The following is a 15,407-nucleotide window of genomic DNA, read 5'->3' on the forward strand; positions in this document are numbered from 1 at the left end:
GTTGGATTTATACGGGTTGTGCCTATTTAAAATTGCAGCCCAACTACAAGAAAGTTAACTTTTCTTTTAATATTTTAAAATAATTTATTTTCACATAAAATTGACTAGTCAGATTTTTCTATATCTATAACATCATTCATCACAAAGTCATTGAATATAGGATATCATTATATAAAATCAAATCCATATATCAAGCTCAAGGCTATTAATAAATATATTATCAATCACATGTCTAATTATCTTAACATTTAGCATTATAACAACACTATTAATATAGACACAACACATCTAAAGTTATAATTACAATCATCCATAGTGAGTATCAAAGAAGTTTAAAACCATCCAACAAGCAACATGATCAATAATTCATCCAACAAGAAGGACAAATATTGTGATTGTAGTTCTTGAGATAAAGATATAGATAAACCATTATGCATTGTTGAATTGGCATATTTGTTGAATTGGGGTATGTTGAATCTGCATATGCTGAACCTAACAATTTAATACAATAAGGGAAACATGAATAACATTAACACTGATTGTTGCAAAGTACAACCAAAAATAAAGGAACAGCCAAAATATTGATGCAGTGGTTTTTGACATAACATTCTTTTAATTCTTATTTCAATTGATTGTTTAATAGAGGAAATAAATACCTTGATATCAACGGAACCTATTGTTTGTACACCAATTAAATCTATTGAGCATTCACTTTCCCATGGTTCAACTCAGCAATGCCTATTCTAGAGCTTGACCCTATAAAGAGGAAAGAGCATGGGAAAATTATAAGGTTCCATTCTTGATAAATCATCATTTAACAATTACATGAAAATTAAATGAAACAATATTTAATTATAACAAGTACCTCAATCACAACTACAAGGAAATTTAATGTTGCTTGGAACCGTTACTTACTGTTATAGAGTTTTGTGGCTTTCAATTCACAACTACATGGAAATTAAATGAAACAATATTTTAAAACTACAGGAAAATGTATTAAATGAATTAAGTCAGTTTTGATAAATCATCTATTCACAACCACATGGACAAATCAGTTTTGTTATAAAATAAAGTACCTCTTTGACAAATGAGCAGTCTCATAGTAAGCAAGCCAAACATTTGAAAACAAAATGCCAAATTCCAACAAGCAAAACATCTTAATCTGAAATGAATTTGAATAGATTATAAGTATAATGAATGTTAAATTAAAACTGATATATAGTAATTAAACATTACCTAATTTCATTGAAGCTTGAGTGAGTGCCAAGATTCATCACAGAAAATTTGACCTCCCAAAAAAGGCTTACAAAATATAATTATGTGTTGTGCCAAGATGTACAAGTCATATATGACTCCAAAATATCAAAATGATTTCAAACTGTGGAAAAATAAATAAAAGCAGAATTAGTATAATATAAATTAAGTATAAAAAAGTAGAAATAATTATGCAAAATAGTCATTATCTTACAAAATTAGAAGCATCATATTTCTCAATCACAACCTATTGGTTGTGTTTGAGTAGAACCTACAGCAGCACCAGTAGCACCTCCAACTGCTGCTCCAGCTCCAGCAGCCCCAATATTTGCGGTTATGAAGCATTGTTGAAATTCTGAAACAATAAAAATGAAAATGTTATCGTTAATGGAAACCAACAAAAATAAATAAATAAATAAATATTGAGCAAGAATTTTGGTACCTGATATGATTTCCTCAGTTATCCCAAACTCTTCTATGTAATTGATGTCTTTGAAATATGTACGAGCTGGCTTCAACCAGTTCTGAGTACATATCAGCCCTTCAGCCACTGCTGGACTCAAAGAGCTCCTATAACATTCTAAAACTCTCCCCCCGGTGCTAAATGCACTCTCCGAAGCTACGGTTGATACAGGGGTGGCCAAAATTTCTTTCACCATTGCTGCTAGGATTGGGTAACGAGGTTTATTTTGTTTCCACCAAGTTAGAATGGATGATTTGTCATTATCATTTGTACAAGGATCATTCAAGTACCTCTCAAGTTCATTTTTTTTATCAATGGTATCTTTATCCTTCAAATGTTGCTTAAATGCATCAGCCCTTAGAAAATGTGAAGAATTTCTAGGTTGAGCATCAACAACAGATTGATTATCTGATGGACCGGATGACCGAATGGTCACATTAGTTTGGTCATGGGCAGATTTGTACCAGGTGTACAATTTAAACAAATTATCCTTGACATTTTTGGCCATTTTCATAGATTTTTCGGTCCCTTCCCCGTGAACTTGATCAAAAGACCACTCAATATATCTAAACTTATAATGAGGGTCAAAAATCACTCCAAAATAAAGAAATTGATTGATGTTCTTTTCCTCTCCCCAATATTTATCGTACTTACGCTTCATCTCATGTCCTACTGAGGCTAAATCAGAGTTCAAGTTCATAGATGCTTCTTGAAGCTCACCAAAAATAGATGATAATTGGTGGTAAGCAGTGTGCAATGACACTTGTTGAGATGAAGAAAATACCTTGGTGGCTTCATAGAAAATTTTCAAAAATTTCACAAAGGCCCTAGCCTTTTCCCAATCAGTATAGCAAGGAGGACCATGACGTCCAAACCATTCCACATACCCTACATCTTCTCCTTCTAATTTTTCAAATGCTGTTTGGAACTTCTCAGCAGCATCCAACATCATGTATGTCGAGTTCCACCTCGTGGAAACATCGAGACATAGATGTTTCCTACAAGTAATCCTAGAAAATTCAACACACTCTTTGAATTTCAATGCCCTTTGTGGTGAAGATCTCACAAATCTCACAGCATTACGAATGCTTGACACAGATGAATCTTGTTCTTTCAATCCATCATTAACAATTAAATTCAAAATATGTGCGCAGCAGCGCATATGAAAAAAATCAGCTTCACCCATTAATCCATTCTTGATATGAACCCTTTTCTTTAAATATGCTACAGCTACATCGTTGGACGATGCGTTGTCAACAGTGATTGTAGACACATTTCTAAGACCCCATTCCCTCAATACATCCTCAAGTTTTCTACCAATGGTCTCCCCTTTGTGATTAGGAACTAAACTAAAGCTAATGATTCTTTTTTGGTAGTTCCAATCATTGTCAACAAAGTGAGCTGTAACTGTTATATAGCTAAGGTTTTGAATGGAAGTCCAACAATCTGTAGTAAGTGCTACCCTGCTGCAATCAGACCTAAAATAAGCTTTCAATCGCAACTTCTCATCTAGATACAACTGAAAACAATCCCTAGCAACTGTCCTCCTAGATGGGATAGTCAAAGTGGTTCTAATTGATTACATAAGAATATAAAACCCTCACCATCAACTACTCTAAATGGGTGTTCATCAAGGATAACAAACAGAGTTATTGCCTTTCTACAAGCTTCTTTATCAAACTTTGGGCTAACAGAAATCAAGCCACCACTACCAAAAGCAAGGTTGGTTTGTTTCAGGTCATTTTCTAGGTAAGGATTTTTGTAACAAATTTTGGAGTGGGCGAGCATGTTAGACGTTCCGTGTGATTTAGGATCACATCTATATCGTTTATGGCAATGCTTACAGGCAGCAGTTCGTTCCACAACATCAGTTAATTCGATAAAATGGTCCCAACATGAAGATTTTTTCTTGGGACCATCCGCATTAGGCCTCCTTCTCTTTCTACTATGGTCAATAGGAGGGATAAGAGCCTCAGTTGCAGCTGCAAACGATTAATAAAGCATACAAAAATACACTTAGTAAAACAAAAACATTTACATAAAAAAGAACACTAGTTAATAAATTATTTATTTTTCACATACTGTATCTACTAATGAGTATGAAAGAAACACTAGTAATAAGTAGTATTAGATTATTAAAAGGAATACTAGTTATATATTTGTTTGTTCACATACTGTACAAACACAAAATCAGGTTAAAAGGAATACTAGTAGTTTTAAAATATTGTATTAGATTATTAAAAGGAATACTGTATTATATATTTGTTAATTCATATCAGGTTTTTCAAAACACAAAATAAAATTAACATTTGAAAACTTCTAATAGCCTAACCAATATTTCACATTCAAACAACATAGGCAAAAAATAGAGTTAATTAACACTTACTCTCTTGTTCTTGCTCCATAATTTCCAACCCAACTGGTGGTACTTCTCTACTACTATCTCCTTGCTCCATCTTTCCAATTTCCAGTCCATATAATAAAACATGTCAAAACAAAATCCAACAAAATAATTAATACAAATAAATCAAGAATCAGAGAGATAACATTAGCTATTAAATCAAGAATCAAACAGAAAAGTAACATTACCTGATTAGAGTTTTTTAGAAGAATCAGAGATCTAACATGTCAAAACAAATAAATAATGTTAGTTTATAACTTTGAAACATTAAAACTCAAATATTCATATGAAAACTCATGAACAAAGTAAAACCCTAAATATATAGAAGAAACAAAAGACTGAAAAAATAGAAGAAGAAAACGAAAATACCTTAAAGAAGATGATGAAGAAGAGTTCAGTGAACAATATACACGGTTTAGAAGAAGGATCTATGCCATATTAAGGTTTTTGCAGCGGCGACGGTGGATTAGGGTTTGAGAAGATGAACAGTTCTTGAAGAGAAAGTGAGAGAGCGTGAGATGAGAAAAGTGAGGAAATGTGTGTTTTGCTGAGTCTGAATGGAAAAAGGCTAGGGCCTTTGTGAAATTGCCAGCATGTAAAATTGTGAATTAAACCGGTTCGGTTCGGTTTTAAATGGTTCATATATATAGGTCCGAACCGGTCCAATGCTACCCATATTAAACTGTTTGGACCAACCGATTAAACCGTTTAACCGACCCAGCCCAATCCCTTTTCATTTTTTTTTCCGGTTATGCCGGTTCCGGATCGGGCTTGGACCGTTTGTCCAGCCCTAAGACATGGATAGAAAAGGACAAAACAGTGGATGTGCCAATGATCTTTCAAAAAGTTATTTTGGGACCGCATGACACATCTGAGCTTATTCTTAACATCACGTTCATAGTCTCAACGGAATCATGGAGGATATTCAAGGGATCTACCTGTTCATCTCCCTTTAAATTCCTAGTACAATGATAGGTGGTTGATATTAATGAATACTTCACAGTTAGTAACTTTTTCTAAGCAATGGTGACAATGTGAAACATAACAAGTTCAAGTGTCCAACCACGTTTGCCTAGGACAGTAACAACCGATCCAAAATTATAGCAGCATTCGACAGGTGTTGTAAAAGAACACGTGACGTTGCTCAACATTTGCTTTTAACAGCTACAAAATGAAATGTGATTCCTCACGTTTCTTCCATAGATTTCAAATATTTGTCGACTCTAAATTACGTGAGACTCTGAAAAACTTACTTTTTATAGTTTCTACTGGTAAATAATTGGTCCTTTTGCATTGCTACATTAAAGAAGTATATGCTTGTTTGTTTGTGTCATAAAAGTTTCATTATTTGTTTTTTCTTCTCTATACTATTGAATGACCTTACATAATTTATATTGTCGTTTTTATTTTGGAAGCTGTGTTTGTTTTTGTTTAATCGTATTATCTCACTCGTCCTGCTCTCTTAGTGTTCTTTGCTATTCCTCAACACCGAACATGGATAATATAACCAATGTTTTGAAAAATATGGTCTCATAAAGACTTTCGTGATTCATCATCACATATAACATATATTGCAAAACCATTTTTCCAAAACCTAACGCACCTATCACATATGCTTTTAAGAAGAAATGTAAATGATTATGTAGTTTTATAATTATCTATTGTTATTGTTAGTACAAAAACCTTTAAAGGGTCACCAAATGACAATTATTTATAGGTAGATAGTTTTAGAGAAAATTAAAATAAAAGTTAAATATATTTAATGATCTAACAGTTATAATTAAATAATAATTTTACAACTTTTTACATTTCCGTAGTTGATGTACATTAAATTTATTTTATTAACTATTTAAATTTGACAAATGAAATGTTTGTTTAAATTCAAATTTTCTTTTAACAAACATGTTAGATCAAAGAGTCAATAATTATTCACTTACTAAGTACTAATTAGTACTTATACTAGGAATTCAAGAGTTACTTGCTGAACAAGTAACACTGTAATTATATAATTAATTAAGTTACTTAACCAAACAACATTACAACTAATTACTTGAGACTACACAACAAATCCTCTATTACTTTGACTTCTCTAAAAGGAAGTCAAGTAACACTATCTAGAGTCATCATTCCTAAGTCCTCCCTTAATTAAACAAACAATTCAAGCTTCAATGTCTTACTAAGAATATCAACTAGTTGATCTTGACAGATGCAATACTTCAACTCAATGACTTCATCCTTGGTTAGATCCCTTAGGAAATAAAACCTTACATCTATGTGTTTGCACATTCCTTGCATGATAGAATTTTTGTATACATTGATAGATGAATTGTTATCTCAAAAGATGATTGATCCTCCATACTTTTGAGGTACATTTAAGTGAGCTAGTATCTTTCTCAACCATATTCCCTGGAAATCACATGAAGTAACAACTACAAGCTCTGTTTCGATTGTTGATAATATGACTATCAGTTGCTTCTTCTTTGATGACGATGAGAATGACCCTGAGCCTATCTTGAACACATGCCCTGAGGTACTTTTATTTCATCTCTATCTTCTACAAAATCAAACTTTGTCCATCCCAACAAATGCAAGTTGTTATTTTCTTCACATTTGAACAAAGTTCCAAGATCCAAGGTGTCGTGCAGATACCTCATGATTCTCTTGTCTAAAACAACATGCAACTTTGTGGGTCTTTCCATGTATCTGGCCACTGAGCACACAAAGAATGTCATGTTAGGTCTTGTTTCCAAGAGGTGCATCAAACTTCCTACCATTTTCTTAAAGGTGGTGGCATCTACAGCTTTACCATCTTCATCTTTCACCAAATTTAGCCTGGAACAATGGAAATGCACACCTTATTGCATTTCTCCATTCCATATCTTAATAGGATTTTTGCTGCATACTTTTGTTGATGCATGAAGATGCCTTCATTACTTTGCTTCACTTCAATTCCCAAAAAATACTTCATCTTCCCAAGTTTGTCATGGCAAACTTTCCCTTCATTGATTTCTTGAACTCATCCATTATCTAAAGATCGTTGCCTTTGTAGATAAGATCTTCTATATACAAGCTAATAATGAGTATCTTCCCTTCAGAAGTACTCTCATAGAGTATGATCATATAAACATTTTACAAACTTGTCAATGCAGAAGTATGAGTCTATCTTACTATACTAGACCCTTGGAGCTTGCCTTAGGCCATAAAGTGTTTTTCTCAATTTATACACCATTTCATATTTTCCTTTTGATATCCTACAGGTTGGATGATGTAAACATCTTCAGAGAACTCACCATGTAGGAAGACACTCTTTACATCTATTTAAAACACGCATCTGTTTGAATTGCTGCCACTACTAGTATTGTTCTAATGGCGTCCCACCTAGCCACTGGTGCAAACATTTCATTAAAATCAAAACCATGTCTTTGTGAATATTATTTTGCTACCAATTCGGCTTAGTACTTATCTATTTCCCCTTTCTCATTGTATTTTGTTTTGTATATCCATTTTACATCAAAAGTTTTAAGACCTTTAGGCCAAGTTGTTAGTTCCCAAATATGATTCCTTTCTGTTAGGTCTGTGCTTTTATGATTGGCAGAATTTTTTTTAAAACATGTATCACAGCAAGATGTCATGACATATTGATCATACATCTTTGCAGGTTTTATTTTACTTCTTGGAAGATTTATTTTATTATGAGATATCTGAAGATTTTCTGAATATTCAGTTATCATATCTGACTGTCCAAGAAAACTTTTTTTAGGAACTCTTGTTTCATTTCCAGTTGTACACTTGTTTCATAAAAATGGATGTTGAGACATTTTAATAAAATATTAGATTTAATTCTGCATAATGGATGTCTAAAAATTTAAGGAGACATCATATTTGATTCTGCAAAATGGATCTCAAAACATTTAAGGAGACATCAGATTTGATTCTGCATAATGGATGTCAAAACATTTAAGGAGACATCAGATTTGATTCTGCAGAATGGATGTCAAAACATTTAAAGAGACATCATATTAAATTCTACACAATGGATGTCAAAATATTTAAGGAGACATCAAATTTGATTCTGCATAATGGATGTCAAAACATTTAAGGAGAGATCATTTTTGATTTGATCAAATATTATGCATAACATATGTCAAAACATTTAAGGAGACGTCATACGTGATTTGATATGATTTGATTTATTTTGGATCTGCTGATTTTTATGCCTAAGCCCATACTTACCAAAGGCTATTTAAAGAGGACTTTACTAAACCTAATTGACAGAAGAGGGAACTACACTTGAGCATTGGAAAATTAGGGTTTTAGTTGTTTTTGTTATTTGTGAGATATTCTAGTATCTCCTTGATACTTGAATTGGACTGAGTTTATTGAGTTGTAATTGTGAATCACTTATCAGCTTTTAAGCAAGAGTGTATTTTGTTTCATTTGAAGTGTGTATTTTGTTCTTTGACTATTTTCAGTTGTTATCACTACTGTGTGATTGAAGGGAAGTGAGAGGGGTCTCATATCTAGGAGAGTCTTAGATAGAAATTCTAAGGGTAGTGATTAGGTGAGAAGTTTGTAAAACCATAGGTTGTTTAGAACTTCAAACTAATACTATTATAATGGATTTCCTTCTTGGCTTGGATACCCCCATATGTAGGTGACGTTGCACCGAACTGGGTTAACAATTGGCCTATATTATTTACTTCCTGCTTCTTACACTATAATTGGTTTTGGTGTGACATGTCCTGAACCTGGTGTCGTGACATCGTTTACGACATCTGTTATCTGTGTAATTGTTTATGGTGTGACATGTACTGATCTAGGTGTCGTGACATCGTATACGACATCCGTTATCTTCTTACTATTATTATTGTGTGAAGTCCTGATATTAGTGTTGTAACATCGCATACGCCATCTAATATCTGTGTACCAGAATTTCAATTGGCATCAGAGCAGGCACCATGTTCTACTTTGGGTGAGCTCTGGGAAGTACTTTCTTGTACCATGGAAGGAGGATTTGTTAGCAGACCACCCATCTTAGACGGCACCAATTATGACTATTGGAAGGCACGTATGGTGGCATTCCTAAAATCTATGGATAGCAAGACTTGGAAAGTTGTCATCATGGATTGGGAACATATTGTTGTGAAGGACAAATATGGGAAGGCTACTACTGACTTGAAGCCTAAAGAGGATTGGTCTAAGGAAGAAAATGAATTGGCTCTTGGAAACTCCAAAGCTTTGAATGCTATATTCAATGGAGTTGGCAAAAACATATTCAGGTTAATAAACGCCTGTACTGTGGCCAAAGATGCATGGGAAATTCTCAGAACCACCCAAGAAGGCATATCTAAAGTGAAGATGTCTAGACTTCAGCTTCTCACTACCAGATTTTATAATCTAAAGATGAAAGATGATGAGAGTATTCATGATTTTCACAGGAGTGTTCTTGAAATAGCAAATTCATCTAGTGCTTTGGGAGAGAAGATGTCAAAACAAAAGTTGCTTAAAAAAATTCTTAGGTCCCTAACTAAGGAATTTGACATGAAGGTCACAACTATTAAAGAAGCCCAAGACATTTACAACATGAGAGTGGATGAGCTTATCGGGTCACTTTAAACTTTTGAATTGGCTATCAGTGATAGATTTGAAAAGAAGAACAAAAGCATAACTTTTATCTCCAATACTGAGGATGAAGAGGATCAATGTAACTTGGATACTGATGAAGGAACTTCTAATGCCATTGTGCTTATTGGGAGGCAATTCAATAAGGTGTTGAAGAAAATGGATAGGAAGTCAAGACCTGATGTCAAGAACATTACATTTGACATAAGTAAGAACAATGATTCTCAGAGAAAAGCAAGAACAAAAGAAAATCCCAATCAAGGAAAAGGTATCCGGTGTCATGAATGTGAGGGTTTTGTTCACATTAGATCAGAATGTCCCACGTATCTCAAGAAACAAAAGAAGGGCTTGTCTGATGATTCTAAAGGTGAAACTGATGATGAAACTTCTAAGCACGTTACAACTTTTACTGGTAGATATGAATATGATGAAGATACTTATGATGAGGATGTCTCTTATGAAGAATTAGTCGCTTCCTACAAAGAGCTTTATGTCAGAAGTGAAGAGGTGTGTAAGACAGGAGAAGAGCATAAGAGAATCATAGTTTCACTACAGGCTGAAAAAGAGAAAGTTTTATCTACTATCACTGATCTTGAAAATGAGGTAACTCTATTATCTTCTAAACTTGAAAATATGACCAATTCTATAAGAATGTTGAGCAATGGGTCTGATATGCTAGATGAAATTCTTCAAGTTGGAAAAAGGGATGGAAACTTAAAAGGTATAAGTTTTAATTACCAATATCAAAATAAATAAGGAAAAACCCCTATGACAAAATTTACTCCTCCAGAAAGGAAGTATGAGCCCATGATGTCCGGCCAAATGATACAACATCCTTCCAGACATCGGGAAACTCAAACTAAAGTCAAGTTTTTTCCTTGGAAATGTAATTACTTTCGTAAATATGGACATATAAAGCCTTTGTGCTACAAATTGTATGGCTATCCAAAACATCCAACATATCCTAGGGCTAATAATGTAATGATTAAAACTAGAAAGGAGTGGAAACATAAGGTTGTTCCACATGAAGCTACTTGTTCTTCCACATGTCTAATATCCAAGGAGGATGAAGTCAAGTTGTAGAACCATAAGCTTGGACATTTGAATCCCAAAGGGATATCTCTTGGTTACTCTACAAATAGTAGAGCTTACAGGGTATTTAGCTCTAGAACCAAGGGCACGATGGAATCCATTAATGTTGTGGTTGATGATTCAATTATTGTAAAAGGGACAGCTGTCGATAAAGATGTTGGAACATCATCTCATCACACTGATGCTTTAGAAAATGTGGAAGACATTGGGTCAAACATTGAGCCAGCAAGGAATGAGTCAGATGCTTCTACTGACATCTGAGATGTTTGTTTTTCTGTTTGATTTTGTATGTTTTGTGTGGGCATTTGCGCTGAATATTGTCCCTCTGTGTGCCATGGTATGTACCTCTAACTCACATGTTCTGCTACTGCTTTGCTTTTTTATTTTGTTGCCATTGATGAATGTCTACTTGGTTTGTCATATTTTGGATAAAAAGGGGAGTAGATAATGTAGAGTTGTGCTAGTTCTGCTCTTGATTTTTTTGGGATTCTTTGTGTGAAGGTTGTTTAATTTGTTTTTACCTAGGTTGTTGTGTATTTGTTGTGATGTCAGACATAATATTTTGAAACTTTGTTTAGAGAATTATTTTGTGCTTAGGCTGTTGCGCACTTGCTGTGATGTCAGACAAAATATCCTGACATTTTGTTTCAGAGAGTTCTGTTTGTGTTTAGGTTATTATGTTTTTGCTGTGATGTCAGACAGAATGTCTATTTTGTTTCTGAAAGAGGCTTGGAGTGTGAGAGTTTATTTCTCTCTATGTCTTTTCTTTGAGGTTGGGTTTCTACTACTTACTTTTATTGCGTGTGTATCTGACATGTCTTGGTGTTATACCAAGTGTTTGGTTTTTTAGTTTTTGTGCTTATGATTATTGTTGTTGTTTTATCTTTTCTCTTGCTATATGATGCAAAGGTTGTTTTATCCAAAAATTGCGAAATAGGGAGATTGTTAGGTTCGTGCTTTTATGATTGGCAGTAATTTTGTTAAAACATGTATCACGACTGTTAGACTATGGCACGGATCTAGAAGGGGGGGGGGTTGAATAGATCCCAATTAAAAACTTGAGTCGGCGCTACCAGTTTTAAAATTGGTTTTGAAAGTTTGTTTTAAGTGCGGAAGCAGCCGAGGAAAAATATAGTCTAAAACGAACCGTTATTGGAAAACCGGATATGCGTCAAGCCTATGGATTAGAGATAATGTGAAATACGAATCACTACACTATTTGCACAATCAATGATTTGTTTCACTTATTAGGATTCCTAGTTCCAATGATCCAAATACCAAATTAAACTAGATACACACTTAAGAGAATTTTGGTTTAGGCGAATTATCAAACACTTGGTGTGCAAAAACACTCCAAGTGATATTTGTGTTGAGTAAGTGATTCCAATTAATCTAGTACAATATCCTATTGTACTTTGGATTCAAAAACAGAGTTTTAACCTCTTACTCAATTAATATCAATGTTTGATAAAAGTGCTTATACTAAAATCACTTAATTTTTAAGCTGAAAATCAATTATGCAGAAAATTAAAGAAGACACAGATTTGATGAGGCAGTTCCCCCGCCGTCCTCGCTTCGGGGTACGTCTGCCCTCAATTCTAAAAATAGAATTGAGATGATTTAATAGATATCACCTGTTGAATTTAACCGTTTATACAAGGATTGCAAAGCACATATGTAAGACCCCAATTTTGTCCCTAAGATCCCTCATGGCATCATATCATATCATTGCATTGCCTCAAGGATCATTGTGCACCTTGCCTCCTTCCCTAGGGGTGGGATCTTTTTGAGAGTGATTCTTGATCACCAAGCTTTGCTTGCATTTGTATATTATTGTCTTCTTTTTATCACTAACCAAAAGTACAAAAAATATGTCATCTAACCTTTGTCTTGCAGATGAAGCAATAACAGGTCAAGGCAATCAAAGGAATTCATTGAGCAATAGATGGTGGTCATTCTTGAGATTTGGACCCCATAATCATTCACAAGGGTTCATATGAATTATGATGCCATTTTGAAGCAAAATCCCAATTGGTAGAGGCTTGAATTTCATCAGAACATTTTCAGGTCATCTGAAGACCTAGAAAGTCAACTGCAAAGTCAACTGTGGATTTGGAGGTGGGAAGTGATTAGAAATACTTCATTCATGTTCAGACAAGTCTCATTTGACATTTCAAACACTCACATTGAAGAGTTTGAGGTCCAGTCAAAAATTTCCCAAAATAGAAAGTGACCCATAATTCAAACTTTCCAAAAATGGAAAGATTTTGGATCAACTTCAACTTCATATTACATTATCAAGAAAGCTTCAAATGAAATTTTGTTGAACATGAAAGTTGTAGATCTTTCTCACCCATTTCCAAAATGTCCAAGATCATGGATTTATGATGTGTGGTTAAGGAGATATGATCCAATCATGGCAAAGTGTGCATGAGACTTCAAATGAGCATAACTTTTCAACCAAAGCTCCAAAATGAGTGGTTCTTTTTGCTACATTCTCCTCTTGACCTCTAATTTCCAAATCATGCATCACATTACATAAATTGTCATCACATGATCACTTGTTAATCCATGGTTTTTTTGGAGGGAAATTACAAAATTCAAAAATGGTGCATGGTATGAACTTTTTGCCATTTCCATTGGTCTTAAAAAATGATTTTAAGTGAGAATGATGAAGCAATTGGTACTGTTCACGTGCCATTGCTTCATGCACATGCAAAATTTGGATTTTGGCAATTTACCTCATTTCACTTAACCAAACTAATTAGGGATTAACCAAGTGATTAGTAAACCATATAAATACTTAAACCCTAACAGAATTGAGGAGGTTAATCATTTTTTCACATTTCTAGATCTCAATTTCTCTCTCACTTCAAATTTTTCTCTCATTCATATTTCAATTTTTTTTCAAATAACATTGCATTTTAACTTCATATTCTTGTTCACAAGCTTGGATTTGGTATAGATCAAGTGCTGTTTTGCTGGATTCGTGCAAGAATAGTGCAGTTCATGTTCATGAAGATGACAATGGAGTTTCTGTTTTGAGCAAGATCTAGAGCCATTCAAGCTTCAAACACTTCATCAAACTTCATTTCCAGCATTGTAGAGTGAAATTGAAGCAGTATAAGCTGTGGATCGTGGCATTTCAAAGGTTCTGCACTTCAAGAGGTTACAATTCGAATCTCTTAATTTTAAAATCCATTGCTATGTTGTTGTAGATCCTGTTGTCCTGATGAATCTGAGCTTTGAATCGTGTGATTTGGTGCCTTTTTGACTGAGTTAGGGTAGATTAAAGTTTCATACATGAATTTTATCTTGTTCGATTCTTGCTGGATATGTGGAATTAGGTTTAGTTCTTGTGTGATCTTTAATCTCCATTGAACGTGCTACATGTTGATGTGCTTAATTTGATTTTCTGGAGAATTTTCTGGGAACGTGTATGAAGGTTGCATACTGTTCATCTTCTTCCTCATGAAGAAGATGAAGTTCATGTTTACGCCACGGTTTCATGAAGTGGCAACGCTTTCTCTGGTTCATATCCATGCTAGCTTAGGGTTTGTCATTTACTGGTCCATGTGTATGCACGGTTGGCTGATCCATTGGCTCATGATGCTTTGACCTATGCCACTCAGCATTGACTGCTGATTCACTTGCCATGTGATTTAATGAAACGACGCGTTTCATACTTGGCGCGCCAACATTTCAAATCCATACTGACTTCGATCCTTGGCTGAGGCATTATTTCAAATGTTTTCATACTTTTCTCATTTTCCCTCCATAATCATGCTATGTGCTTCATGTGTTTTTTTATTTTTTTTCCCAACTTGTAAAAATCATAACAATTTGAAATTTGATCCAAAAAATACCTCGTTTTTTGCATAGTGATCCTTGAGATGTCTATTTTTTAATGATCATGATTTTACAAGTTGTGCTTGGCTGGATATTATTTGGTGCTAGGATGATTGATCATATGTCTAATTTTGACCTTGCCTTGCTTATATCTTTGTGAAATGCTTGTTTCTTATCCAATGAACTTGAAATTTTGCATGATGAATCTAGACACATTGCTAGACATTTTGGCTTTGATTTGATATTTTTTCCATGATCCAATTCTGTTTTATGTTTGAGTTAACTTGGTGTGACAATTTGTGTCACACCTTTGCTTGTTCAACTTGTATAATGTGATTGCCATGCCTAATGATGTCCAATGCTTCTGATTTTTGGTGTGATGGATGTTATGGATGTCTTGTTTGTTCTTGATTTTTTCCAGAACTTATTGAATCATTTCTGTTTTGATTGAGAATTTTCATTCATGTTGACCATTTGGATGCCTTAAATTGGTTATTGACTTCACATGCTTGCTACATGGACTTTCTTATGGATTATGATTTGGTTCTTTTTATGGTTTGTTCTTGATTGATTAAACATGATTCATGTTAAGTTTGAGATTCTGTTTTGACTTTTTCATCCTCTTTTGACCCTAGGCTTTGACCTAGTGGTTTGGACTTACCATTTGGAATGTGAATTTCAGGTTCATGTATACATCTCCATGATTGGAGTGGCTCCTTCATTTGA

The 15,407-nt window shown here is 34.1% G+C and overlaps 2 protein-coding genes across 4 annotated transcripts; both read right to left on the bottom strand.

The window, feature by feature from the left end:
- Positions 1-236: 236 nt before the first annotated feature.
- On the bottom strand, positions 237-5,022 carry LOC127084595 (zinc finger BED domain-containing protein RICESLEEPER 2). 3 transcript variants are annotated; one of them, XM_051025079.1, is made up of 10 exons: positions 4,488-5,022; positions 4,307-4,337; positions 4,104-4,173; positions 1,697-3,699; positions 1,469-1,609; positions 1,237-1,378; positions 1,077-1,162; positions 916-947; positions 657-756; positions 237-492 (listed from the first exon to the last, which is right to left on the bottom strand). In XM_051025079.1, exons 4-5 carry the CDS (start codon positions 2,901-2,903, stop codon positions 1,491-1,493), a joined length of 1,326 nt encoding a protein of 441 aa, XP_050881036.1. In that variant the 5' UTR covers positions 2,904-3,699; positions 4,104-4,173; positions 4,307-4,337; positions 4,488-5,022; the 3' UTR covers positions 237-492; positions 657-756; positions 916-947; positions 1,077-1,162; positions 1,237-1,378; positions 1,469-1,490. The 3 variants fall into 3 exon arrangements, with proteins under 3 accessions (XP_050881036.1, XP_050881034.1, XP_050881035.1); XM_051025077.1 differs by having other exon boundaries at positions 866-947; XM_051025078.1 differs by having other exon boundaries at positions 866-947; positions 4,104-4,337.
- On the bottom strand, positions 3,278-4,173 carry LOC127080619 (uncharacterized). Its single transcript, XM_051020933.1, has 2 exons — positions 4,104-4,173; positions 3,278-3,699 (listed from the first exon to the last, which is right to left on the bottom strand). Exons 1-2 carry the CDS (start codon positions 4,171-4,173, stop codon positions 3,278-3,280), a joined length of 492 nt encoding a protein of 163 aa, XP_050876890.1.
- Positions 5,023-15,407: the final 10,385 nt, after the last annotated feature.

The sequence above is a fragment of the Lathyrus oleraceus genome, chromosome 5 (assembly GCF_024323335.1).
Source record: "Lathyrus oleraceus cultivar Zhongwan6 chromosome 5, CAAS_Psat_ZW6_1.0, whole genome shotgun sequence".
Lineage (NCBI taxonomy): Eukaryota > Viridiplantae > Streptophyta > Magnoliopsida > Fabales > Fabaceae > Lathyrus > Lathyrus oleraceus.